The 26,487-nt window shown below is 42.7% G+C and overlaps 2 protein-coding genes across 2 annotated transcripts in view; both read left to right on the top strand.

Moving 5' to 3' along the window:
* Positions 1-753: 753 nt before the first annotated feature.
* Positions 754-22,986, top strand: slc2a3a (solute carrier family 2 member 3a). The gene is made up of 11 exons (XM_062056664.1): positions 754-974; positions 1,062-1,229; positions 3,994-4,095; positions 14,504-14,664; positions 14,790-15,030; positions 15,100-15,262; positions 15,597-15,784; positions 20,483-20,587; positions 20,664-20,762; positions 20,840-21,043; positions 21,123-22,986. Exons 2-11 carry the CDS (start codon positions 1,218-1,220, stop codon positions 21,432-21,434), a joined length of 1,587 nt encoding a protein of 528 aa, XP_061912648.1. The 5' UTR covers positions 754-974; positions 1,062-1,217; the 3' UTR covers positions 21,435-22,986.
* Positions 22,987-23,137: 151 nt separating this feature from the next.
* LOC133655972 (polyhomeotic-like protein 1) overlaps positions 23,138-26,487 on the top strand; it is a 21,636-nt gene continuing 18,286 nt past the window's right edge. The window contains exon 1 of the mRNA XM_062056663.1: positions 23,138-23,599. The gene's annotated coding sequence lies outside the window, so the exon portion shown is untranslated. The remainder of the gene's footprint in view (positions 23,600-26,487) is intronic.

The raw sequence follows: 26,487 nt of genomic DNA on the forward strand, positions 1-26,487 counted from the left end.
GTGGATTGTGTATTTACAGATAATGTCTTAAATTCTACAGTTTTATAAACTTTTTTTTTTTTTAAAAGAAAAATTACAGTAGAAATTTAGAGTAAATTAACCATAAAAATATGATTTTTGTTTACAGTGTAGGCGACTTGTCCAGGTTGTACCCCGCCTTCCGCCCGATTGTAGCTGAGATAGGCTCCAGCGCCCCCCGCGACCCTGAAAGGAATAAGCGGTAGAAAATGGATGGATGAATGGTGTAGGCAAAATAAAAAAATAAAAAAGTGCAGTTCCCCTTAATCATTATTTAAAAAAAATATTATTAAATTGTATTCTAGCCCTTCATTGCTTTAAGATGCATATAATTATGTCTTTCATCCATGCATACTGTTTTGTGCGAATAATCATTCGCTCTGTTATTAACATCTAACACTGTGAATTGTCAATTGGATGTCTTTCAATAAGGGGTAACAAACAAAAAAGACCTGCAAACTAAAAAAAGCGTGGTTATATTTCTCATTGTTTATCTTTTTGCATTAAAATTTAATTGTATTAAGGGGTGGCGCATACTTAAACTCTGTTGTCTTGGAAACGGCAGGGCGCACGGTATTACGTCATCCTGCGCAGCATCAGCAACAGTCAACCAGCGCGGCAAAAGTCAAGGTCGCAAGCGCGGGGCATCACGGGAAGGTGAGGTGACCGGCGTGTTTACAGCGCGCATGCGCCCTCTCTTTCAGTGGGCTGACCAACTCACTGACTGAAGGCAAATACAACAGGACGTGATGATGAGGATGAGGATGAGAATGACGACGCGCACGTCACGCGACCGGGGGGGCGGAGCTACGTCACGACATCCCTTTTTCTAAACAGACTTCTATAGGATGCTAGAGCGAAGAAGAAAAAAAAAAGGTGGCGTACGTGCGGCTCTTCACGAAGCCGAGGACAGGCGGCATACATCCCTGAGGATCGTCCACGCAGAGGACGCACAGGTCAGTTATCTCCTTCCTTGTTACCACCATCTTGTATTGCCATTTTGTGAACCACGCCGCGTTAACTCGTGCTTCTTGGACGCGAAGGACATTTTAGCAGGTTTTAGCACCACGGACAGCGCCTAAGCAGGTGCTTTCGCTTCCCTGCAGGAGCGAGCTCAGACGGGTGGGTCCTGCCTGCAGAAGAACCAGCGGGGATCTCGGTTTGCTTCTCACTTTAAAGCCGACTGACCGAGGAAGACGATGGAAGGAAAGGCAAGTGTCGTGCACGTATGAGCGCCAGATAAGCGTAACAATGTGCTTCATGCACAACTTCAACAGTATGTTACATAATCTTTGTAAAGATCAAAGTTGGCTTTAAAATAGAGTGCCATTTCAGTTCAGCACAAGAATGTTTGATATTATCAAACAGTCTGTTTTTATTGACTCCCTCACGTGTACACACAGGTCAGATATCCACACACATTTGTGTTGCATGTGGAGACGAGAGATTATTGACAGGGGTTAGGGCGTGCTTCTTAATAGACAGACAGACAGATAGATAGATAGATAGATAGATAGATAGATAGATAGATAGATAGATAGATAGATAGATAGATAGATAGATAGATAGATAGATAGATAGATAGATAGATAGATAGATAGATAGACAGATAGACAGATAGACGGACAGATAGACGGAGAGATGGACAGATGGATAGATGGATAGATAGTACTTTATTGATTCCTTCAGGAGAGTTCCCTCAGGAAAATAAAAATTCCAGCAGCAGTGTACATAATTGAGAACAAATTAAAAAAGTAAATAATGGGGGTGTAAATGGAAATAAAATAGAAAATAGAACAATAAGAAAACAAATAAAAAAGCAACAATAAGAATAAAAATATAACAGTAAAAATAAGAATATAACTAGATAAACTAGGCAGTAGTGACCATGTTATGAACATGTATTGCACTTTTTAAAAACAATTGTTATTGTTTTGCATCCCCTGTCATCCTAGTACCCTCCCTAGTACAGTCTGATGGCGTGTGGGACAAAGGAGTTTTTTAGTCTATTAGTCATGCACTTGGGATGAAGCAGTCTAGCACTCAACAGGCTCCTCTGGCTACTGATAACGCTCTGCAGAGGGTGACTGGCATCATCCATGATGCTCACTAGTTTTTCCACAGTCCTAATCTCTGCCACCGTCACCAGTGAGTCCAGTTTTATTCCGATCGTGGAGCCAGGCCCGCCTGATCAGTTTCTCCAGTCTGTGCCCCCACCCCAGCTCACTACGATGTAGAACAGAATACTGGCAACCACAGACTGGTAGTACATCCACAATAGTTTTTTGTAATGAGGGAAGTTCTATAATTCCTTCTACACTGCTTTCCATGCTGTTTACTGGAAGATACCAGTGGGATAATAGCAACATGCTAATGTGTTTGAAGCATGATGAAATTCTGCCTCTTATCTGCCTCTCCGACCTCGTAACATCACATCTTCATAGATTAGTTTGCAGCGAGGCTATAATGCGCGCAAACCAATACAATGCTTTTAACTCCGATGGCTGATGAAGCTTACACATCACCCCACCCGGCGCTGGTATCATCTGACGGAGCAAGGGCGGCCTTCAATGTCCTCTGATATGCTTCCATTTTATGCTCCATCAGCGCCAGTGACTGTGCATTGCTGACCTCAGCGCAAACAAGAGACCCACTGGCCCAGTTTCTACTGTTATGACCCGCCAGAACTTTCATCCTGGTCCTTAAAGTCTCCTCAGATAGATGTGTGACTATGACCCTTAAAGTCCTTTGATGCCTTTTATTCAGTTACGATTCAGCAATTCAGTGTAGGTCAATGTATTCAACATGTGGCCTGGGGGAATGTGAGTTCAGTTTGGAGACAAGATTTTTGCAGCTAGTTCCTAAAACACTCAAGTGCTTCTGCTGTATAGAGTAACTTGGACCACTCAGATACCTGCATTTACTTTTTTTTAACCTTGCTAACAAACAGGACACTGGTCCAAACTTGTTATTCACATAACCAAGACGTCCCTCAAGTCACCTCTTTAGGATATAATAGAATAGACTTTATTTATCCTGCATTAAGTACATTAAAATGGTTGCAGTACAGATTCAAGAAGTCCACAAAAATAAGTTAAAAACATATGAAAACAAGAGGGAAACATTAAAGAACACTAAAGAACACAAAGGACATAAAAGACATCAAAGGAGGACAGAGCTAATGCAACAGGCTGCCAATTTAGCAGAGTCATGTCTACATACACTTGCCCAGTGGTGGCCTCTTAAGTTCTCCTCTTTGTTGGGATTTATGTAATTAGTTGTTGTAGTAGCTTGTTTACTTCAGATGCAGTCTTAAGTCATTCTTCATCTTCTTTAGTTACACTATTAGTGTTACTCAAGGCTCCATTTTAGGTCCTCTCTTATTCATCATTTTGGGCTATTAACTGGTGGCCCGCAAGTTCAGTTACAAAAAATTGTAAGAGACTCACATTTTTGCAGCAGAGTCTTAAAAATAATATAGTGCTTTCATAGAAATTATCTTTGACTATCTTTTTTGCCAAACAATTAAGTTGAATATCAGAAGCAATCTGAACAAAACACTGTAGCGTTGTAGTTGGAATACAGACGCCCCTTCAAAATGAAGCAGATCACAACAAACCAAACTGGTTGTTTATAACAAACCAGAGTTAGTTTTAACGATCATTCAATGATGCTTGCTGCGAGCAAAGAGATGCTGGCAATTGACTTGAGTTCTGTTACCATGACAACAGCGAGGTTTAATCTAATACTGACGTTGATTTTGTTAACGAGATGAATGGAGCATGACTCACAGCTTTAATATGAAGATGTTGTTTTGCGTTATTTAATATGTGTGTGGCAGCCATGAGGACAGTCAAGAGTTCACTGATACCACATAATAGGATTGGTTTGTCTGAGCGGTCTGTTTTTCTTCGTTAATAATAATTACACCTCTTTCTCCTTCCTCCTCCCTGTCTTCTCATCCTCGCCCTGCAGGAGAAGCAGGTCACAGGTTACCTCCTCTTCTCGCTGGGCACGGCTGTGATCGGCTCGCTGCAGTTTGGTTACAACACAGGAGTCATCAATGCACCAGAAGCGGTAGCTGTCATAGTGTATCACATGTGTATATTTATGTATGGATGTGTGAATGAATGTATGAAGGTGTGTATGCAGGAATGTATTACGCTTGGCTGCCATGGTTGTGTTCCCTCCAGTGCAAAAAGACAAGCAGGAGCTGCGTGCAAGTAGGTCAGTCTTTTATTCTTTGAGGCAAGCCAAAAAATACAAAAACTCAAGACGCTAAACAAACGTGGAGCCAAAAAAGCAAATAGTCTATAATAACAATAAGCGTGGTGAAAAACAAGAATAAACATAAATGTCGCAAAAGCAAGCATTGACTTCTGCTGGGTGACTAGCACATATAAAGGGTAGTGATTAACTAAACAGCTGGTGGGTACACTAATTACTAAAACAAGGGCAGGTGTGGAGAATTAGTGTCCATGGAAACCAAAAGTAAACGAAAAGAAAGCGGTTAGGGCACGGAAACAGACTAACAGGGAAAAAAAAAAGCCACAAAACATAAATGAAACCATGACCCGGGTAATTGATCATGACAGAATGTATACACACTTAACACATCCCAGCGTGTAAGTTTCAGCACAAAACTTGGTCAAACATTATAAGTAAATATAAAGATATTTAGTTTGTTTTGTATTGAAATTGCTGACTTCATGATGTCTTTTGTATTCGTGGTCGTGTTTTTTTGTCTGAGAGTAACGATCATGTGTAGTGCTAAATTTGACCGGTAGATAGCGACAACGCTAATAGTGATAAGTCATATACAATTTTTGGTGTGTGAAGGTTGTGTAATTTCTAAACGTGTAAACATTTTTTTGTTTATTGTGTGAATGTATTAACACTAAACATTATATTTTATTAATGTAAAATACACAATGGACATTATGTAAAACACACAATGGACGTTATACTTTCATGTTTATTTTATGTTTATATTTTCAGTCTTACAAACCTAAATGAAAGAAGTGTAAACACAGTCATGATCAAAAGTTGTAAATTGTAAATAACAACCTGTCTTGAGTTTCCAATAATTTCGACAACTCTTATTTTTTTGTGATAGAGTGATTGGAGCACATACTTGTTGGTCACAAAAAACATTCATGAAGTTTGGTTCTTTTATGAATTTATTATGAGTCTACTGAAAATGTGAGCAAATCTGCTGGGTCAAAAGTATACATACAGCAATGTTAATATTTGGTTACATGTCCCTTGGCAAGTTTCACTGAAATAAGGCGCTTTTGGTAGCCATCCACAAGCTTCTGGTTGAATTTTCTCTGTAAAGCACCAGTTCCATTGGCAGCAAAACAGGCCCAGAGCATTATACTACCACCACCATGCTTGATGGTAGGCATGGTGTTCCTAGGATTAAGGCCTCACCGTTTGTCTTCCAAACATGTTGCTGGGTATTGTGGCCAAACAGCTAAATTTTTGTTTCATCTGACATCACATGGACAAAGATAAGACCTTCTGGAGGAACGTTCTGGGGTCAGATGAAACTAAAATTGAGCTGTTTGGCCACAATACCCAGCGATATGTTTGGAGGAAATAAGGTGAGGCCTTTTTATCCCAGGAACACCATGCTTACCGTCAAGCATGGTGGTGGTAGTATTATGTTTTGGGCCTGTTTTGCTGCCAACGGAACTGGTGCTTTACAGAGAGTAAATGGGACAATGAAAAGAGGATTACCTCCAAATTCTTCAGGACAATCTAAAATCATCAGTCCGGAGGTTGGGTCTTAGGCACAGTTGGGTGTTCCAACAGGACAATGACCCCAAACACACGTCAAAAGCGGTAAAGGAATGGCTAAATCAGGCTAGAATTAAGGTTTTAGAATGGCCTTCCAAAAGCGCCTTATTGCAGTAAAACTTGCTAAGGGACATGTAACCAAATATGAACATTGCTGTATGTATACTTTTGACCCAGCAGATTTGGTCACATTTTCAGTAGACTCATAATAAATTCATAAAAGAACCAAACTTCATGAATGATTTTTGTGACAAACAAGTATGTGCTCCAATCACTCTTTCACAAAAAAAAAAGAGTTGTAGAAATTATTGGAAACTCAACACAGCCATGACATTATGTTCTTTACAAGTGTATGTAAACTTTTGACCACGACTGTAAATTAAATGAAGGAAGGAAAATAATTCCAAACATGGAACATTAATCCTCAACAAAAACTAGAGCTTATTTTTCTTCATCCTGTTAACTCGCTGCACACGATGGAAACTACAGTGCCGTGTGAAAGCCGATGTGTTTACTTTGCAATTAGGTAGACGCAGTCTCAAGGAAATATAACCTGCGGAGAAACTTTCTGACGAAAACATCCACATTTCGATGTCTGTAGTTGAATAGCCCTGGTTTAAAATGATCAAGGGCCAGTGTTTGGTTTCTCATGCTGCCGTAGATCAGTTCTTCTGCCGTAACTGTCATGACACTCTCAAACATGGAAAACTGCCATCTTCATGCGTATGTGACATCTCCCTACTTTTCAAGTTATCTCAAATAACTGCAAAGTGTATCAAACATAGGTAATAAAAGGTCCATAAAAATAAACAATATTACAATTGTGATGGCCCTTCATCATTTAGTCTTCTTTTCAAACTGAAGGTGAGCTCTGTATTATGTTAAATTTAAATCTTCTGTAATTGCGGGTAAGTTAGAAATTACTCAGGAAGCAATTCCTCCTATCAACACTTTCAGAAGCTCCGTAAACATGACTTAATGTGCAATCTCAAAGTGAGCAGATAGTTGTCTCATCTTTTTTTTGTCTTCATTCCCCTAAACGCCATAAGTGTTGTTTTTTTCTGTATGTCACTCCCAATGTCCAACAAGAAACACCCACAAAACATTTTGCTTTACAAGTCCAACATAGCAGCTGGCTCACTGACACAGCCAGGCCTGGTCAAAACATGTCCAGGTGTTTGTGTAGGGGTTGTCAGTTCACTTGGATTTGGGTAAATATCCTCTGTAACAGTGGCACACAGTGGCTTAAAAATCATTCCACTACTCTCACCGGTGTACACAAGTGGGAAAGTCTGTTCATGTTAAGGAGTTGCTACTGCAGGAATGTGAAGTCTGTTCTGCCGCAGTAATACATTATTTTGCGACAACTGCTGATTTTTCGTGGTCAAGCTAGACGTAGATATTGTCTCTCGGCCGTAGAGCAGGAAGACATCTGGCATCATGACGGCGGTTGCAATAAAAGGCTTGTTTAGTCTTCTCATTAGCATCCTTTTGCTTGACAGTCTTTCTGTTGGGCCATTTAGGCTGCAGATTTTTCTCAAGCGTAGGGAAAGTATTGGATATTTTTCCCCATCAGCAGTTCTGCTGTGCTAACTTCTGTTAGCACAGCAGCAGTTTTAGAATTGCTTCTACAATGACTGCTCCACGGGTCTCATCTGAACATCACCAACCTGCACATGTAGTGCAGGGAGTTGAACGATAGCACATTAAGGGTATGAGTGGCTCTTCTTGCTGTAGGGTTCTCTTTGTTTCTCGTTTCGCAAGACCGTTTCCTTGATGGTAATGAGGGCTGGATGTAACATGTCTAAAGTCTAGCTGTCATGCCAACTCCTGGAATTCCACACTGCATAATTAAGGTCCATTGTTACTCAACACCTCATCTGGGATCCCAAACCTAGCAAAGGTAGTTTTCAGTCTCTGAATAACATGAGCACTAGTCTTTGGCGGTAAGTGTAGGATTTCTAGGTACCGTGAATACCCCAAGATAATTGTGCTTGTTTTGGTCACTGAGGTGAAAAGCGTTTCCATGGACAATCCGGCAGTGTGGAGATGAGTGGCTTTTTCTGCTGAGCCCGCTTCTGCTCCCGACAGGTCCTGCATGACTCTACAATATTCTTAAGTTCTAGAGAGAGCCCTGGCCACCAAACCGATGTTTTGGCCATTTCTCTGCACTTTGTGAGTTAAAGTTAAAGTACCAATGATTGTCCAGACATACTACCTGTGGTGAAATTTGTCCTCTGCATTTGACCCATCCCCTCGTTCCACCCCCTGGGAGGTGAGGGGAGCAGTGAGTAGCAGCGGTGGCCGGGAATAATTTTTGGTGATTCAACCCACAATTCCAACCCTTGATGCTGAGTTTGCCAAGCAGGGAGATAATGGGTCCCATTTTTATAGTCTTTGGTTTGACTCGGCCGGGGTTTGAACGCACAAGCTACCGATCTCAGGGAAGACACTCTAACCACAAAGTCACTGAGCAGGTCCTGAGCCCCTGATGTCTGTCGATTGTATATTTTCTGCAAAATGTCTGCTCTTAATTACTTCGTAATAACAATCCTTTTTTTTTACTCGTGTGACCAAGCAACAGCGTCTGATAGTTTATTTTTTAATTTCAGGAAGCACATGGTGGGACGTTACCAATGTATTATGGCCATCCTGACCTGAAAATTCCTAGTTTGTGAACCCGTTCTCAAACAATGGCAATAAAACTATTCTGATTCTGATAAGTTTGATAACCGCCTGTAGCTGGCTGTTGGCTGTTGTTGTTGTTCTAATGCTCTCCATTCTGGTTGGATATGCTGTGATGCCCTGCATTACCCATGGCTACGTAGCACCCCACATCATCCTAAGTGTCAGTATCTCCTTTTGTGTTTGTTTGAGGGCTACGAGACAGGGCCTCAGCAACTACAAGAGTTTTTCCTGGCACAAATTCTGCTACCGGTTTGTACCTTAAGAGTCTCTCATCAGTAAGCGCTGACATCTCAAGGTGTCTAGACTTCTGTTGATGACAAGCAGTACTAGTGGTTTGTGATTAGTCCCAAGCCTGAACTGGTCCAAGCCGCAAAGATACTTGTCAAAATTTCTCACAGGTTCATACGCCAGCCAGACACTCTTTCTTGATCTGGGCATAGCGTGTTTCGGCTTCGGTGAGACGGAGCTGGAGGATTACACCCCGCAGGCCGCAGCTACTGCCATCGGCGGACACAGCTGTGGGCTTAGCAATATTGCAGAAGGAATGAACCAGCGCTGTGGTCAGCATCTCCTTAATGTTCTCAAAATTTGACTGCTGTGTGTGGCTCTACGCCCAGATGTTCTTGGTTTCCAAAAGCTTGTATAGTAGTTGATCTATTGTAGATAGGCTGGGAACGTACCTCCCCAGGGAGTTCACCATGCCCAGGACTCTTTTTAGCTCCTGGACATTTTCTGGTGGGGCCTGCTGTTGAATGGCCTCAACCGTTGACTGATCAATGAGATGTCCCGAAAAACGTAGTTTGTGTTTGTCTAAGGGAGTATTTAAACTTCACGCCTGCTGATTCAACACGTTGGTCCAGTTTTTAGTGTGCCATGCTCACCATAAGCTTGCTGATGTTGTGTGTTACCTCGTCAACTCGTCGCACCAAGTTAATTCCAATTGACAGGGACCAGCTGAATGGATGGTTGACACTCCGGCCGCGGACCACATATGCTTTGAAGGGGCAGTTCTGCTTTCTTTAGCTAACTGTCGCTTTAAAGCGTCCCAGACACACCAGTTCGCCTCCAGCTGTCCAAAGGAATGTCAGCAGGTTCCAGTGCTCTCAGTGTGTAGAATGCATCCTCGATTAATACACCGACATCAGCTCCTGTGTTGATTTTGAATTAAAGTGGGATGGAATCAACTTGTAGTTGTACAGACAACTGCTCTTTCTCATCTGCACTGCACACTGACCTTAAAAAATAGGACGTCTTGTCTGTTCAGCCTGCACAGTTTCTGTGACTTCATTCACTGATCTGTTGCTGTTGAGACAGACTCTGATTTTATGGCAGTTGTGGCATGTAACTTTCCTTGCAGGGCACTTTTTATCCCACATTTAGTAACATTTATTTTCATTCCCCGATTTTCAATCTTTTGTCTTGCCTGGTTGTTGTTGTTGCTGCTTTTAATTATTTTTTTGGTTCATAACGCACCTTCTGTACGGATCCGATATTTCCCCCCTGCAGGTTTACTTGTGCTGCCACCTCCTCTGATTGTCCGACTGTCTGAATTGTCAGTGCGAGCATTAGGTCTGGCATTAGCTGTAGCCTGTGCAAGAGTTCCTTTTCAATTATCCCGACAACAATACGGTCGCGGATATTTTCATCTCGGCTGATACCAAAGTCACAGTGCTCTGATAGATCATACTGGGCTCGAATAAAACACTTTGCCTTCTACCCTGGGTGCTGGACAAGCTAGTGAAAATATCCCCTCATGGATAATATTCCTCCTCAGGAAAAAATATTTGTAAAACTTCTTCACCAAGCGGTGGTCAAAGTTGTTTTTATGTCCATCTTCGGCAAATGTGAACAATTTATATATGTTTTCTGCCTCGTTTCCCATTGCATAAATTAGGCAGCTTGCACGTTTCCGTCCTCAATGTTGAGTTGTCTTGCTAGCCTGTACCGCTCGAAGGGCTGTCTCCAGTCTAGCCGTTCCGTCGGCTTGTCAAATGCAAAATTCGCTGGGGGATTAGAGTTCGCAATTCCGTCATCTACTGCTTTCTTTTATAACTCATTGGCCACCTCTGACGCGATGTAGAATGATCAAGGGTGAGTATCTGGTTAGTCATGCAGGTTTATTGTAGGCGGTTTACATTAACTCCCTTCCAGCGCTGTAACAACACACGAGAGCGACAGTCAGGTTTGGTCTGCCGTAAAGCAGTTTATTTTTCCGTAAACATAACACTGTGTTGACACTCTTAATGTAACGGTACAGTAGGAGAAGGTGACGACATGGAGGCAGGGACATCGTTAGGGTGTAGCGTCTTCATTCAAATATATAAATGACGTGTGTGACTAATCCAAATATATACGGTGTGAGTATGTGTAGCGATTATATGTGGAGTGTTACTGGGTGGTGTTGAAGGTGCGTGTTGAGATCGGTGCGGAAGTCCAGAAAGGGCAAGGCAGGTTCGTGGGTCCAGGGACAGGCAGGAGGTCAGGTGCTGGAGCGAGGCGTCATTGTCCGGGGGCAGGCCTGAGGTCGAGATCCAGGAAGGCACCTGGTAGTCCAGAGGGGATCCAGGGAGACGAGACACACAGTTCAAAACCGGGGGATGACGAAGGGCTGCTGGATGATGACACAGGACAAGACACAATGAGCACAACGGAGGGGAAGCACAAAGAGCGAGGAAGCTAGCTTATAAAGGCAGGAGTCTCATCAGCGTCAGGTGTGTTGATTGTAGAATGATTGAGGCGCGGTTGCAGCAGGAGAGGAACGCCTGTGGGCGTGTCCTGAGGCGCGTGTCCCGAGGCGAGCTCAGCGGCACACATAGCAGAGTGAGGGGCGGCAGGTGTTTGAACCGTAACACTTAAACATGGAATACTGCCATCTACATGCATATGTGACACTCTGAAAAGGAGGGGCTGTCCGCGCTGCTCCGTGCCTCACAGAGTACTGAGCGAGAGAGAGGGAGAGGGAGGTGGGCTGGGTGTGCGTTAGTGTGCGCTGGACACACACGCTGAAATTAAATTACTGGAGACTTCCTGCACTAGGAGGCTGCAAGCTTCGTCAGTCTCTTCAATGCAAGCAAGCACAAAATGCAGGGTTTCCCGCAGCGCTTTGTTGTTAAGGCGGCCGCCTTAACAACAAAGAGCCACCGCCTAAACTAAAGTCTTAAAGGCCTACTGAAATGATTTTTTTTTATTTAAACGGGAATAGCAGATCCATTCTATGTGTCATACTTGATCATTTCGCGATATTGCCATATTTTTGCGGAAAGGATTTAGTAGAGAAAATCGACGATAAAGTTCGCAACTTTTGCTCGCTGATAAAAAAAAGCCTTGCCTGTACCGGAAGTAGCGTGACGTCACAGGAGCTAGTATTCCTCACAATTCCCCATTGTTTACAATGGAGCGAGAGAGATTCGGACCGAGAAAGTGATGATTACCCCATTAATTTGAGCGAGGATGAAAGATTCGTAGATGAGGAACGTTACAGTGAAGGACTTGAGAGGCAGTGATGGACGTATCTTTTTTCGCTCTGACCGTAACTTAGGTACAAGCTGGCTCATTGGATTCCACACTCTCCTTTTTTTATTGTGGATCACGGATTTGTATTTTAAACCACCTTGGATACTATATCCTCTTGAAAATGAGAGTCGAGAACACGAAATGGACATTCAGTGCCTTTTATCTCCACGACAATACATCGGCAAAATGCTTTAGCTACGAGCTAACGTGATAGCATCGTGCTTTAACTGCATATAGAAACTAAAAATAAACCCCTGACTGGAAGGATGGATAGAAAATCAACAATACTATTAAACCGTGGACATGTAAATACACGGTTAATGCTTTCCAGGCTGGCGAAGGTTAACAATGCTGTGCTAACGACGCCATTGAAGCTAACTTAGCAACTTAGCAACGTGACCTCACAGAGCTATGCTAAAAACATTAGCTCTCCACCTACGCCAGCCAGCCCTCATCTACTCATCAACACCCGTGCTCACCTGCGTTCCAGCGATCGGCAGAAGGACGAAGGACTTCACCCGATGCGTTTGGCGGCCCAGAGACGTAGGAAGTCAAGGTGAGGTCGGCGGCTAGCACAGCTAGCGCGGCTAGCGCTCCAACAAAGTCCTCCTGGTTGTGTTGCTGTAGTCCGCTGCTAATACACCGATCCCACCTACAACTGTCTTCTTTGCAGCCTTCATTGTTCATTAAACAAATTGCAAAAGATGTCCAGAATACTGTGGAATTATGAAATGAAAACAGAGCTTTTTGTATAGGATTCTACGGGGTACCATAACTTCCGTTACTCTGACTTCGTCACGCACATACGTCATCATACCGCGACGTTTCAGCCGGATATTTCCCGGGAAGTTTTAAATGTCACTTTATAAGTTAACCCGGCCGTATTGGCATGTGTTGCAATGTTAAGATTTCATCATTGATATATAAACTATCAGACTGCGTGGTCGGTAGTGGTGGCTTTCAGTAGGCCTTTAACTAGCTGCTCCGCTTAGTTCTGTCTCTGTCAGTACGTCTCTGCAGCACCCAGCATTGTCCCACCCACAGAACCATCTGATTGGTTACACGCAGAGCGGTAACAGCCAATCAGCAGTGCGTATTCAGAGCGCATGTAACAGCCAATCAGCAGTGCGTATTCAGAGCGCATGTAACAGCCAATCAGCAGTGCGTATTCAGAGCACATGTAACAGTGCTCAGGCAGGCAGAGAGGAGAAACGGTGGAGTAAGCAGAAAGGTGTTTAGCAGGGGAGCATAATGCAGCGGACTCTCCCCAAATTATAATAAACACTTCCAAGTCAACTACCAGTAACATCACTATGAGCCCGTTGACGTTTTAGAAACATAAGCGGCAGCTCAGCTCGCTCGCAGTCCTTGAGGTGAAGGCTAATTAGCTTTTAGGGTAACGTTAGCTCACTGTGCGGTGTGCGTGCGTGCGTGCGTGTGTTACGGACAGCAAAGCCCTGTCTGAGAGAAAGACAAGCATTATTGACCTACAGTTAACAACTAAGTTATTTCACTTGACCTTTTTCTGTGTTGATTGAGCTGTGTTGAATCAGCAAAAAAGGACTTTATGTTAAATGAAGAGTTTCTTGAATCTGTCTCTGATAGTTGATATAATAATGTAACTGCATCATAAAGCCTACATGAACTCCATGGTGTTCAGGGATGAATAGTCTGTCCTATTGCTATTGAACTATTTTTTCAGCTATAGTTACATTAATCATTGGTAACGTAGCAGCCTAGTTTTTAATGGCAGGGTTCCTGCTATCACAGGTTGATAAAAATATAACATTTTATAATAAAAACCAACTACAGGCTTCCCAAATGCTGTAATAAATTAAGCATAATGAGTTGAGCATACGTCAGCATGTGGCCCCACTTTTAACTCTTTTTTTCAAACGCTTATTGCAAACGCTTACTTACAGTAGGTCATTAATTTGACTTTGTAAGTCATTATTTTGTCATTATTTTGACTTAGTAAATTACTAAGTCACAATAATGACATACATAATATCTCAGGTAACTAGGACTGTTTTGTTTTTACTTTACGGAAAAAATATCGAGATATATATCGTATATCACCATTCAGCAAATGGAGCGGAAAACAACCAAAAGTTGTAGGGTTCTTCACGCGACGAAACCGGCCTACTTCCCCGCAGTCTGTAGTCTATTGGGCCCCAGGCTGTGGTGGCAGCAACGAGGTGGAGACGTGATGGCGACAGGTCGAGTTACACCGATTTTTACACACACCCACCCACCTCCTTCTCGGGCCCCTCCCCCTACAGAGTCACCACAAATTTTCTGGGGGAAACACTGAAATGGCTGCCAGGGGGACACACTATGAATGAATGAATGAATGAATGAATGAAGCGTTCGTACACTGGGCACATTTGGCTCAAGTTTGTCAACCGAAAAGTTGGCCAATAGAGGGGTTCGTAAATCATGTTTCCACTGCAGGAGGCCTAACTCTTCTTCTCTTCCCCAGAAACTTCGCTCTTTCTTCAACGACACATGGATAGAGCGTTATGGCACCCCCATCAGCTGGGACGTGTGCACTACGGTCTGGAGCATCACGGTGGCCATCTTTAGTGTGGGCGGCATGGTGGGCTCCTTTAGTGTTGGCGTCATGGCCAACAGATTTGGCAGGTGGGGAGCGGAATTTCCTCCGTTACTGAATTAAATGAGTGTGAAAAGCAGAGGAAATACCTTTTTGTGTAATTAATGAATGATCCTTGATATTGTGCTGTTCTAATGGTGCCCGTCCCCTGCAGGAGACGCTCTATGTTTCTGGTCAACATACTGGCGGTGATCGGCGGCTTACTGATGGGCTTCTCCACCATCTGCTCATCCTACGAGATGGTGATCGCTGGCCGTCTGGTCATCGGACTCTTCTGCGGCCTCTTTACGGGCCTCACCCCTATGTACGTGGGTGAGGTGTCACCCACCCCGCTCAGGGGGGCCTTTGGCACCTTGCACCAGCTGGGCGTAGTGGTGGGCATTCTGGTTGCGCAGGTGAGAGAGGGCATGGGAAGAAGAGGTGCCACGTGTGCAGGGAATGTGACTGCCTCCATTGTCGTTCAGATCTTCGGCCTGGAATTTCTGCTGGGCTCCTCCAAGCTGTGGCCCCTGCTGCTGGCCCTCACTGTGGCCCCTGCCATTGTGCAATGCATCCTGCTGCCCTTCTGCCCCGAGAGCCCCCGGTTCCTGCTCATCAACCTCAAGCAGGAGGAGCAGGCACGCAAAGGTAAATGAAAAAATGATTCACGTGACTGCAGCAAGGAGAAAAAGTGAAGCATCCTTGAGCTGACAGAAGGTTTTGACGCGCGTTAAAGGCACTTCTTGTTTACGCCTGTCACCCTAAGCAAGCACCAGGAGATAAACATGGAGGCCCTGTGAGAAGCACAGGATTCTTCATGCTGACATGTTGACGAACGACATGTGTAGTCTTCTGTGACGCTGGAAGAAACAGAGAACATAGACGATGCTCTGTGGTAGAAAATATCAATACAGTATTGATCACCAGGTCGTGGAAGTGGAAACAATCCATCAGGTGTGATGTTGTTCGTTTGTGTCGACAGCGCTGGTGCGTCTGCGCGGGAGTGAGGACGTGAGCAGAGACCTTCAGGAGATGAAGGAGGAGAGCAACAAGATGGCTCTAGAGAAGAAGGTGACCATTCTGGAGCTTTTCCGCTCGCCGGCCTACCGCCAGCCACTCCTCATCGCCGTCATGCTGCAGCTGTCCCAGCAGCTGTCTGGCATCAATGCGGTGAGTCCACTCTTGCCAACGTTCACATCTTTGGTCTTTTTGCAATGCACACTTGACAACTGATGTCCCCTTTTGGATTAAATGAGCTCTGCTTCTTCCTACTCCTTTTCATGCGCGTTCACACATGTCCTTTGGCTGTGTCTCAAATGGAATACTTCTATCAGTACACTTCGATAAGTATACCATGTATGTTGTGCACTAAGGCCCTGATTTACTAAAGGTTTGTGTGTACTAAAGCAGATGCAAACTTGAGGGCACATGCAAAGCTGATTGCATTTGTTAAGTGGGCAGAATAAAGTGTGCAATTCATTTTGCGTCTCTATCTTTATTAATATGTAAAATATATGCTGATCAAAAATACACCCACAATACTGGTAGGGGGAAGATTATTTATCACACGCAATGTGATTTATCAACACTCATTGCCATTTTTCAAGCCCTATTTTGCATTTTATTTAGCATGTGCCAGAAGGATGTGCAAATTGGCAATTCCACGCACAGTTGCAGGATTGGTGCTCGTGCTGCACAGACAGACGATCAACAGAGAATCCTCTGTCCTACATGTGTGTATCAACATTTTGGATGGTCAGAAATAAAAAAATATTAGATATATTATCTATTCAGCAACATCATTTTATAATTTTATAGCTGCTATGGACTTAAAAATAAAAGTAGAGTGGAAAAACAAGTTTCCTCTATACTGAAGCTATTATCATATATATCTGATTTATGCCACCTTAAGACTTTTAAAAGTTTGTGAATAAATAGATATGATCAAAATAGTATCAATTTTACGGGGATTCCGGAGCCATTTTGAAAAAAATTTAAAAGCCAGTAGCGTAATCGCATGACGTCGCGCTAGGAACCAAAAATCCCTTCCCCATCAACAACAATGACTTGTAAGAGCCAACAACGATTACTTTCGGAAAAAATATGATCCAGGACCTTATATTTTCGTGCCCGAACACAAAGGGGATGAGCAATAAGTTTTACAAGCCGACTGCTACCCGGCAGATGCGGCTTTATTGAAACACTAGCATCCGCAGCATTGTTAGGTGCTAACCATTTTAAACCACAATAAAAAAAATCATTGTAAGATTTGTGTCCACTCTCGCTGGGATGCTGACACTCACATAATCTCGTTGAGATGAAGAATTAATCGCAATCCTGATGAAGGGTTATAAAAAACTTAATTGTTAGCTATTTATTTATGATATCGAATGCATAAATAAAGCCAAGCTTATTTTTTTCAACGACAAACACCACATCTCTTTCCAATTTTTGCGTATTTCTAGTATGACTGATCTGATAACATGGTCAGAGTGTAGAAGCGTTACTCCAGTGATTTCAATCTCCGAAAATAGCCGAAGATATTCAGAGTGGAATATTCAAAATGTCTGACTGAATTTGTGACATTTTGTGATGTTTAAACTGTGTTTTTACATACTTTGCGAAATATAAATACAATTGGATATGGTTTAATAGATACAATGAAACACAATTAAGCATATAAAGTCAACTTTTTTCCACTCTACTGATACTTTAAGGGGTTGATTAAAACAAATTCAATTGATGCGTTTTGGTGTCCTTTAGAATTTTTTTCATGAGTTTTTTTTGAGGGGGGGTTACATTGAATGTACAGTATATTATTTAAATATTTCTTAAATGAAAAAAAAAACATATTTGTTCAATGCCACCCACACTGGTTTAAATATAACTTAGGTATTGGGTGTCACTATGTAAAGCGCTTTGAGTCACTATAGAAAAAGCGCTATATAAATATAATTCACACTTTACTTCTTTAAGTAGGTGCGTCTTGAGACGGTGTAAGTGCAGCCTCTCACCAATGAGCGCACCTTTAGTTGTAAAAAGACAAAATCAAAAGGGGGGTTCAATGTAGATGCGCTGCAGGACTGCTTCTAAAATGCCCATAAAAACTAGTAGATGCCTCGTGCTTGTTTGAGAACATAGCAAAACTCCACAGGCAAGAGCATCTTAACATGGATGTCAGGTAAATGAAAGTATCTCCATGGTGATGCCCTGTATAGTACACACAAAATTCTAATTTAAAAATAAGGCGGTCGGAACCACTTTACAATTGCACACGCAGTGTTAGTAAATCACACGCAACAAGCCCACTAAATAGTACACGCTATTTTAGAGATTCCACGCGCTCTTTAGCACGTGGTATTTGAATCTTCGTAAATCAGGCCCTTAGTGTGCACTTTTTTTTTGAGTGTGTGAATTTATGACACTTGTAGTGCTGTTCCAACGACAAACCAATAATTATCATCAGCTCTACATAGCCAAAATGGTGACTATTGAGGGTAGTACAAGTGCACGCTCCTCTTTTTGATAATTTTGAGTGGAACATTGAGGTACTGACAGTGCACTGCATTTTTCAGGATAAACGCACTTACACACTGAAAACACTAAAGGTAATTTTTTAAGGGCGCCAACTGAGAAACTCTATGGGCTGTGTTCTAAATCGTGTACTTCCACAAGTACACTTAAGTACGCATACTTACTTCCTGAGGGCGGGAATTTGAAAAAAGTGCTGTCCCAAATCAATTGCTGTCGTTCGACACTTGCCGGAAATAACAATTGCAATTATTCTCTTTTCTTTGTCTGTTTTTTTAACAGTGAATTGCAACCACTCCATTTAGTCCCTGCCCTTCTGCTATGTAGACTAAATGACTATTGCGGGTGGTAATTTTCCAGCACTGTGCACAGACACCATTTTGATTGTTTCAAGCGCAACATCCGGGTACTGATAGTGCACTGCATTTTGCACTACTTCTCAGTGCCAACGCACTTATGCACTCAAAAGACTAAAAGTAAGTGCGTAAGTGTGCCCACTAAGAAACAGCCATGGGCGGTGTTTCAAATCGTGCACTTCCACACTTACACTTAAAGGCCTACTGAAATGAGATTTTCTTATTTAAACGGGGATAGCAGATCCATTCTGTGTCATACTTGATCATTTCGCGATATTGCCATATTTTTGCTGAAAGGATTTAGTAGAGAACATCGACGATAAAGTTTGCAACTTTTGGTCGCTGATAAAAAAGCCTTCCCTGTACCGGAAGTAGCGTGACGTCACAGGTTGTGGAGCTCCTCACATCTGCACATTGTTTACAATCATGGCCACAAGCAGCGAGAGCGATTCGGACCGAGAAAGCGACGATTTCCCCATTAATTTGAGCGCGGATGAAAGATTTGTGGATGAGGAAAGGGGCAGTGGAAGCAATTCAGATAGGGAAAATGCTGTTAATTTGAGCGAGGATGAAAGATTTGTGGATGAGGAAAGTGAGAGTGAAGGACTAGAGGGCAGTGGAAGCGATTCAGATAGGGAAGATGCTGTTAATTTGAGCAAGGATGAAAGATTTGTGGATGAGGAAAGTGAGAGTGAAGGACTAGAGGGCAGTGGAAGCGATTCAGATAGGGAAGATGCTGTGAGAGGCGGGTGGGACCTGATATTTAGCTGGGAATGACTAAAACAGTAAATAAACACAAGACATATATATACTCTATTAGCCACAACACAACCAGGCTTATATTTAATATGCTACAAATTAATCCTGCATAACAAACATCTCCCCCCTCCCATCCATATAACCCGCCAATACAAATCAAACACCCGCACAACACACTCAATCCCACAGCCCAAAGTACCGTTCACCTCCGCAAAGTTCATACAGCACATATATTTCCCCAAAGTTACGTACGTGATATGCACATAGCGGCACGCACGTACGGGCAAGCGATCAAATGTTTGGAAGCCGCAGCTGCGTACTCACGGTACCCGCGTATCCAACTCAAAGTCCTCCTGGTAAGAGTCTCTGTTGTCCCATCTCCACAAGCATGTGTATCCAACTCAAAGTACTCCTGGTAAGAGTCTCTGTTGTCCCAGGCCAATGGTAAAGCTTGACTGTCATCGTTCGGGAATGTAAACAATGAAACACCGGCTACGACGTAGCCGCTATCTTCCCACCTACAGCTTTTTTCTTTGCTGTCTTCATTGTTCATTAAACAAATTGCAAAAGATTCACCAACACAGATGTCCAGAATACTGTGGAATTTTGCGATGAAAACAGACGACTTAATAGCTGGCCACAATGGTGTCCCAAAATGTCCGCTACAATCCGTGACGTCACGCGCAAACGTCATCATACCGAGACGTTTTCAGCAGGATATTTCGCGGGAAATTTTAAATTGCACTTTAGTAATCTAACCCGGCCGTATTGGCATGTGTTGCAATGTTAAGATTTCATCATTGATATATAAACTATCAGACTGCGTGGTTGGTAGTAGTGGGTTTTAGTAGGCCTTTAAATATGCATACTTGGCAAGTTGCATACTTAATACCTGAGGGTGTGAATTTTAAAATGGTTTGTCCCATATTCATTACTGCCGTTCCGCACTTTCCAGGACTACAGAATACAGTGAATTGCAACCACTCCATTTAGTCCCTCCCCTTCAGCTGCATAGCTAAGATGGCGATTATTATGAAAGTGTCGAGCACTGTGCAGAGACACCATTTTGACCAGTTTGAGTGTAACAGCCAGGTGATGACAGTGCACTTCATGTTGCCATACTTCTCAGTGTACTCAAAAGTGTATAAGTATGCAAGTATGCCAATTGATTTATGCACAGCCTGAAAGATGTCATTTGAGATGATTGTTCCTGTGATCTCAGGTGTTTTATTATTCCACAAGCATCTTCACGTCAGCCGGCGTCAAACAGCCTATCATCGCCACCATCGGCGCCGGCATCGTCAACACCATCTTCACGGTCGTCTCGGTGAGTGAAGGTGGAATTCGCTCTCGGTGCCGTGAGCGCTTCTGCGTCATGGTGTGCTTGCTTTTGTGTTTCGCAGCTCTTCCTGGTGGAGAAGGCGGGGCGGAGGACGCTACACCTTTTGGGCCTGAGCGGCATGGCGGTGAGCGCCCTGCTCATGACGGTCACTCTGCTGCAGGTGAGCGAAGGTGTCCTCCCGTTTCCTGTGAAGTGCGTTTAAACGTTGCTTGTCTTTCTCCCTCGTCGTCCGAGCAGAAGGAAATCGCCGCCATGAGCTACGTGGCCATCTTTGCCGTCATGATGTTCGTCGCCATGTTTGAACTGGGCCCCGGTCCAATCCCGTGGTTCATCGTGGCCGAGCTGTTCTCGCAGGGGCCGCGCCCAGCAGCAATGGCCGTGGCTGGTTGCTGCAACTGGACGTCCAACTTCCTGGTTGGAATAAGCTTCCCCAAACTGGAGGTGAGAGGGGTCAGACGTTTTCCCCAAAGTGACCTGGCGGACCTTTGATGGACTTGACTTTGTCTCCCCTTATCCGCAGCAACTATGCGGTCCGTGGGTATTCCTGATCTTCACCTCCTTCCTCATCTTCTTCGCCGTCTTCACATTCTTCAAAGTTCCGGAGACCAAAGGCAAGACTTTCGATGAGATCGCCCGCAGCTTTGGTGGCGACCTTCTTACCGCCCCCTCAGAAGGGGTCCCGCCCGCCAGTCTGCCTGCCGCCGGCGAGCCGCTCGCCTCGTCGGCCAAGGAGAAGGTCCCCTTGGTGGAGGAGGCCGGGGTGACCTTGGAGCTGGCTGAAACCACGCCCCTTGAGGATAAATCCAAGCCTGCGCCGAAGAAGAGCGTGTAGGCTGCGAACGTGAATGAAGGAAGGGATTTTAAATCGTTTACGTTTAAATCCTTCCTTTCTTTGCTCAAATTTCCAAACCTCACTGCGCTCGTTAGCCTCTCAATGGCGCCATGACGCCTGTTGAGGTTACATGACAGGTGTGTGTTTGAGGAAAGATCACAATGACGACCGTATGCGACAGTTAATCTGTGTAATATTTTAGTGTGTTACGTAAATCCAATTTTCTATCCTTGAATTCGATCTTAACCTAAGCAGTGACGTCCCTCTGCTGTAGCCACAAGCTAGCTGAGCTTCACTACGCCACCATACGTTCTCATCGTTGAGTTCTACGCCGCCACCTGCTGACGCCGCATTGTGTTTTTGGTCGCGTCGCGCAAGCGTCGACGTTTGCCTTCAACCACTGGCCGAGCTAGCACCGCCCGTCAGGATACCAAAGTTTTTTTGTTATGTAACATATTTATTACAAATCGCCTATGTTCACCATAAATAAATATTTTATTACACTACTATATGAAAATTATTTATTGAAGAGTAGAGAGAGATATTTATTAGATGTTAAGAATATATTTACGATTAGTAAGTCTAAAGGTTAGCTTATGTTAACATTGAGCTGAGCACATACGCAGCAAAGCAATCACAATAAATTGTTTAGCACTTTTAATCCAAAATATCTACCTAATCAGGTGCTCCTATTTGGCCTCGTCAATCTTAAGCGTTAAAACGTATGCGTTTTTTGCAGTTTACAACGTGTGAAGGGCAAGTGCTAATAACGAAATGACATATGCTAATGTACGTACGTCTTCAATTGTTGCCTTGTCATCCATAAATTATTTTAGTTTCATATGAACTGTTAGACAATGTGGTCATCAAAAGTAATGTCTTTGCTTATAATGTATATTTTAAAACAAAACCTAAATTGCGCGCAAAACTAGACATAGGTCAGGCCCTCCAGTTGCTAGGCTAGTTAGTGGCTAAGCTTGCCAGTAACTAACACTCAAGCTCATGTACTGATTATTGTCGAGATACGACTTATTTTGTGTGCGGCCTTATGTGTCTCTCCGGTGTGTTTTAACGTGACTTATTTATTTAAACAATCCGAGGTGTGGACGCTAATTCGTTTAGTGACAAAAGAGCTCTCTGAATGATAGAATAACCAAAAATGCTGTCAAAAACGCTTTATTTAATGAAATAACTCTTAAAATTCCTCCAATGCTTTTAATATTTTTATTTTGAAGCTACACGTGTTTTGATGCATGATTGTAGTAGTTGACGTCGCAATTGAAGTGTTCCTAAGTATTGTTCTCTAACGCGGACAGACAAATTAAATCATTTTTTGTTTTACATGTAGCAGCTATAAACACACTGACAGCGTTTATGTTGTCTTGTTCAGATTGTGTCTTTCATTGGATTTGTGGGACAACTTTGTGCGGCCTTGTCGTCGACCTTAACTGAGGTGTGTTGTTTTCTTTCGGTGCAAGGTGTGTATTGTTGCATTTGTGTGTGTTGTGGTCATCCTGTGGAATCTACAGTTCCACACACACATGTACACACACACACACACACACATTTTTGTTTCTCAAAACCTAAATACCACATTTTGCAAAAATTCACAGTGAGTTGTGTTGTTGTATGCAGGCTGCTTGTGTGTACAGGAGGATGGAATTATAATGTAAAATTGTTTGCTTTTACACCTTGGCTTTGTAATGTCATGTTGCGCCTAAGTAACACTGAAATGTTCACATTGTGATGTTGTGTCGATGAGCTTGTGTGTTGATTGCTTAATTGGTCTTTTGTACGTTATATAATGTTCTGTAATAAATTATATAAATATATATACATCAACAAAACAGTTTTTATTGGTTCATTTAAGATGAACACTTCATAATAAGGAATAGTTTTAGTTGATGGTTGTCTTCATCAATAGTAAATAAAACATGTACAAATATTTTTTGTCCTCATCAAGAAGTATAACTGCCAACGTCATCTTTTCGCGCCGGCTGAAAAGTGGGCGTGGCCGCGTGAACATCAGCCGCAGATCTGTCACTGCTTGTGCGGCTCCGTCCGGTGGAAGAGGTCTACCGGAACCCAAGAGAGACGTCCCGTAATCAACCGCGCCGCACCGACTGCTTGGTGGCCGCCGGAGCTGAAAAAGAGGGCCAGTGTCGGTGAGCGAGGACGCTTGTCGGGGATGTTAGCTAGCTAGTTTGCTAACGTTAGCTTGTGAGAAGGGTTGCCAACTCCCTGAATAAATAGTCACTCTTTGGTTGGCAGGGCTTGTCCACCCGATAACATGTATTTTTTTATTTGTGTTAAATTTATACTTGCTACAAATGTTAAAAGGACTCTTCCTTGTTGAAGATTCAAGAGTGCAGTTGCCTCTATTCGACCCTTGGATTATTTGACCTAATGAATATCAGTCAACATACTCATATTTGTATACTGTATGACTCCAACCAGGGACAAGCGGTAGGAAATGGATGGATGGATGGATGGATGGGATGACTCCAACCACAATTGATAGACCGTGAAGGCTGTAACATTTTGTTATGTTTTACAGCCTTATTCCAAAATGGGATACATTCAGTCTTGGTCTCAAAATTCTAGAGAAAATACCCCAAAATGACAATGTAAGAAATTGCAAATGTATTTTAAAAAAATTTAAAAAACACAATTTCATAAGTATTCACAGTCTTTGCTCAATACTTTGTTGATGCACCGTTGGCAGCAATTACAGCCTCTAGTCGTTTTGAATATGATGACACAAGCTTGGTACACGTATCTTTCGGCAGTTTTGCCCATTCGTCTTTGCAGAACCTCTCAAGATCCATCAGATTGGATGGGAAGCATTGGTTTTCATCCAGGATGACTGTACATTGCTGCATTCATTTTTCCTCTATCCTGACTAGTCTCCCAGTTCCTGCCGCTACAAAACCATCCCCACAGCATGATGTTGCCAACTTGCCACCACCATGCTTCACTGTAGAGAGGGTGTTGGCCTGGTGATGAGTGGTTTCCTCCAAACATGGCGCATGGCGTTCACGTCAATAGTTCAATCGGTATCTCATCAGACCAGATAATTTAGTTTGAATGATTGCTGAAGAGATGTTTTTTCTTCTGTAAGGTTCTTCTCTCTCTCTCTCTCTCTCTCTCTCTCTCTCTCTCTCTCTCTCTCTCTCTCTCTCTCTCTCTCTCTCTCTCTCTCTCTCTCTCTCTCTCTCTCTCTCTCTCTCTCTCTGTCTCTCTCTCTCTCTCTCTCTCTCTGTCTCTCTCTCTCCCGATGATTCCAAATTTCTGCAGTTTCGCCCATTCGTCTTTACAGAACCTCTCAAGATACTTTAGATTGGATGGGAAGCATTGGTTTTCATCTAGGATGTCTCTGTACATTGCATCTTAGTCTAGTCAGGGAGGTGTCCAAGAACCCATAACCATCACTCTGTCAGAGCTACAGCATTCCTCTGGAACTTTCCAGAAGGACAACCATCTCTGCAGCAATCTAATTATCATGCCTGTATAGTGGCCAGACGGAAGGCATTTCTTAGTAAAAAGTTTGCCAAATGCACTTGAAAGACTCTCAGACCATGACAAACAAAATTATTTGGTCTAATTAGATAAAGATTATAATTTTTGCTTGAATGCAAGGTGACATTATTGGAGAAACCAGGCACCGCTCATCACCAGGCCAACACCATGTCTACAGTGAAGCATGGTGGTGGCGGCATCATGCTATGGGTGTTTTTCAGCGGGAGAAATTGGGAGACTAGTCAGGATGGAGGGAAAGATGAATGCAGCAATGTACAGAGATATCCTGGATGAAAACCAACACTTCCCATCCAACCTGATAGAGCTTGAGAGATGCTGCAAAGAGGAAATGGCTAAACTGCTTGACACACCTATCTTTGCTGATATCGTATTTAAAAATATTTGAGGCTTTAGATAGATAGATAGATAGATAGATAGATAGATAGATAGATAGATAGATAGATAGATAGATAGATAGATAGATAGATAGATAGATAGATAGATAGATAGATAGATAGATAGATAGATAGATAGTACTTTATTGATCTATCTATCTAAAGCCTCAAATATTTTTAAATACGATATCAGAAGCTTGACACACCTATCTTTGGGCAGTTTAGCCATTTCCTCTTTGCCCATTCCTCTGTGCAGCATCTCTCAAGCTCTATCAGGTTGGATGGGAAGTGTTGGTTTTCAACCAGGATATCTCTGTACATTGCTGCATTCCAACAGCAAAGCATTGAGAAAAAGCTGTGAATATTAATGTACATGTGATTTTTTTTTTTTTTTTTAAATAAATTGCAGATTTCAAAAAATAAAATTCACATTGTCACTTTGGAGTATTGGTTTTGAGGGAAAAAAAATATTACATTTTCAGGCATGTGAAATGTCCGTGAAAACGCGTTTATAAACATACATGTTTCGTCTAAATATCCATTTCCTTGTTTTTTAATGAAATATCAATAAAATTACGATATTTTCTTTATTTTTTTTAATAAATTGCAGATTTCCAAAAATAAAAATTCACATTGTCATTTTGGAGTATTGATTTTGAGAACAAAAAATGATTTATTAAATTTTCAGGCATGTGAAATGCGTTTATAGACATACATTTTTGCGTCTAAATGTAATTTCCGCGTTTTTTAATGAAATATCAATAAAATTACGAAGTAAACAAAATTTTTTGAACGCTTTCCCCGGCCGCAGGTACTCGCTGTTCCTCTTGCATAAACGCCACACTGAGTTGCAGGACGGGGAGACTATCGGGGGCAGTGAAACAAGGTCCCTAGTTAGGTAACCATATACTTAGCTTACTTGTTGTCATCTACGGTGACAGATGTCTACTTTGCTGCTAATCCTATTTAGATGATTACAATCCGAACACTGTTAGTTGTAGAGTAGTAGCCATCGAGAAGGTATATTTTTGACGTGACGGATGTAAACAGAGGTCACAGCACTGGAAGTATATTACTTGAGGGGGTGTGGCTACTGGATAGAGTTGCCAAATGGGAGTTATTTTCATGCATGTTATAGA

Source organism: Entelurus aequoreus, linkage group LG08 (genome assembly GCF_033978785.1).
Source record: "Entelurus aequoreus isolate RoL-2023_Sb linkage group LG08, RoL_Eaeq_v1.1, whole genome shotgun sequence".
NCBI lineage: Eukaryota > Metazoa > Chordata > Actinopteri > Syngnathiformes > Syngnathidae > Entelurus > Entelurus aequoreus.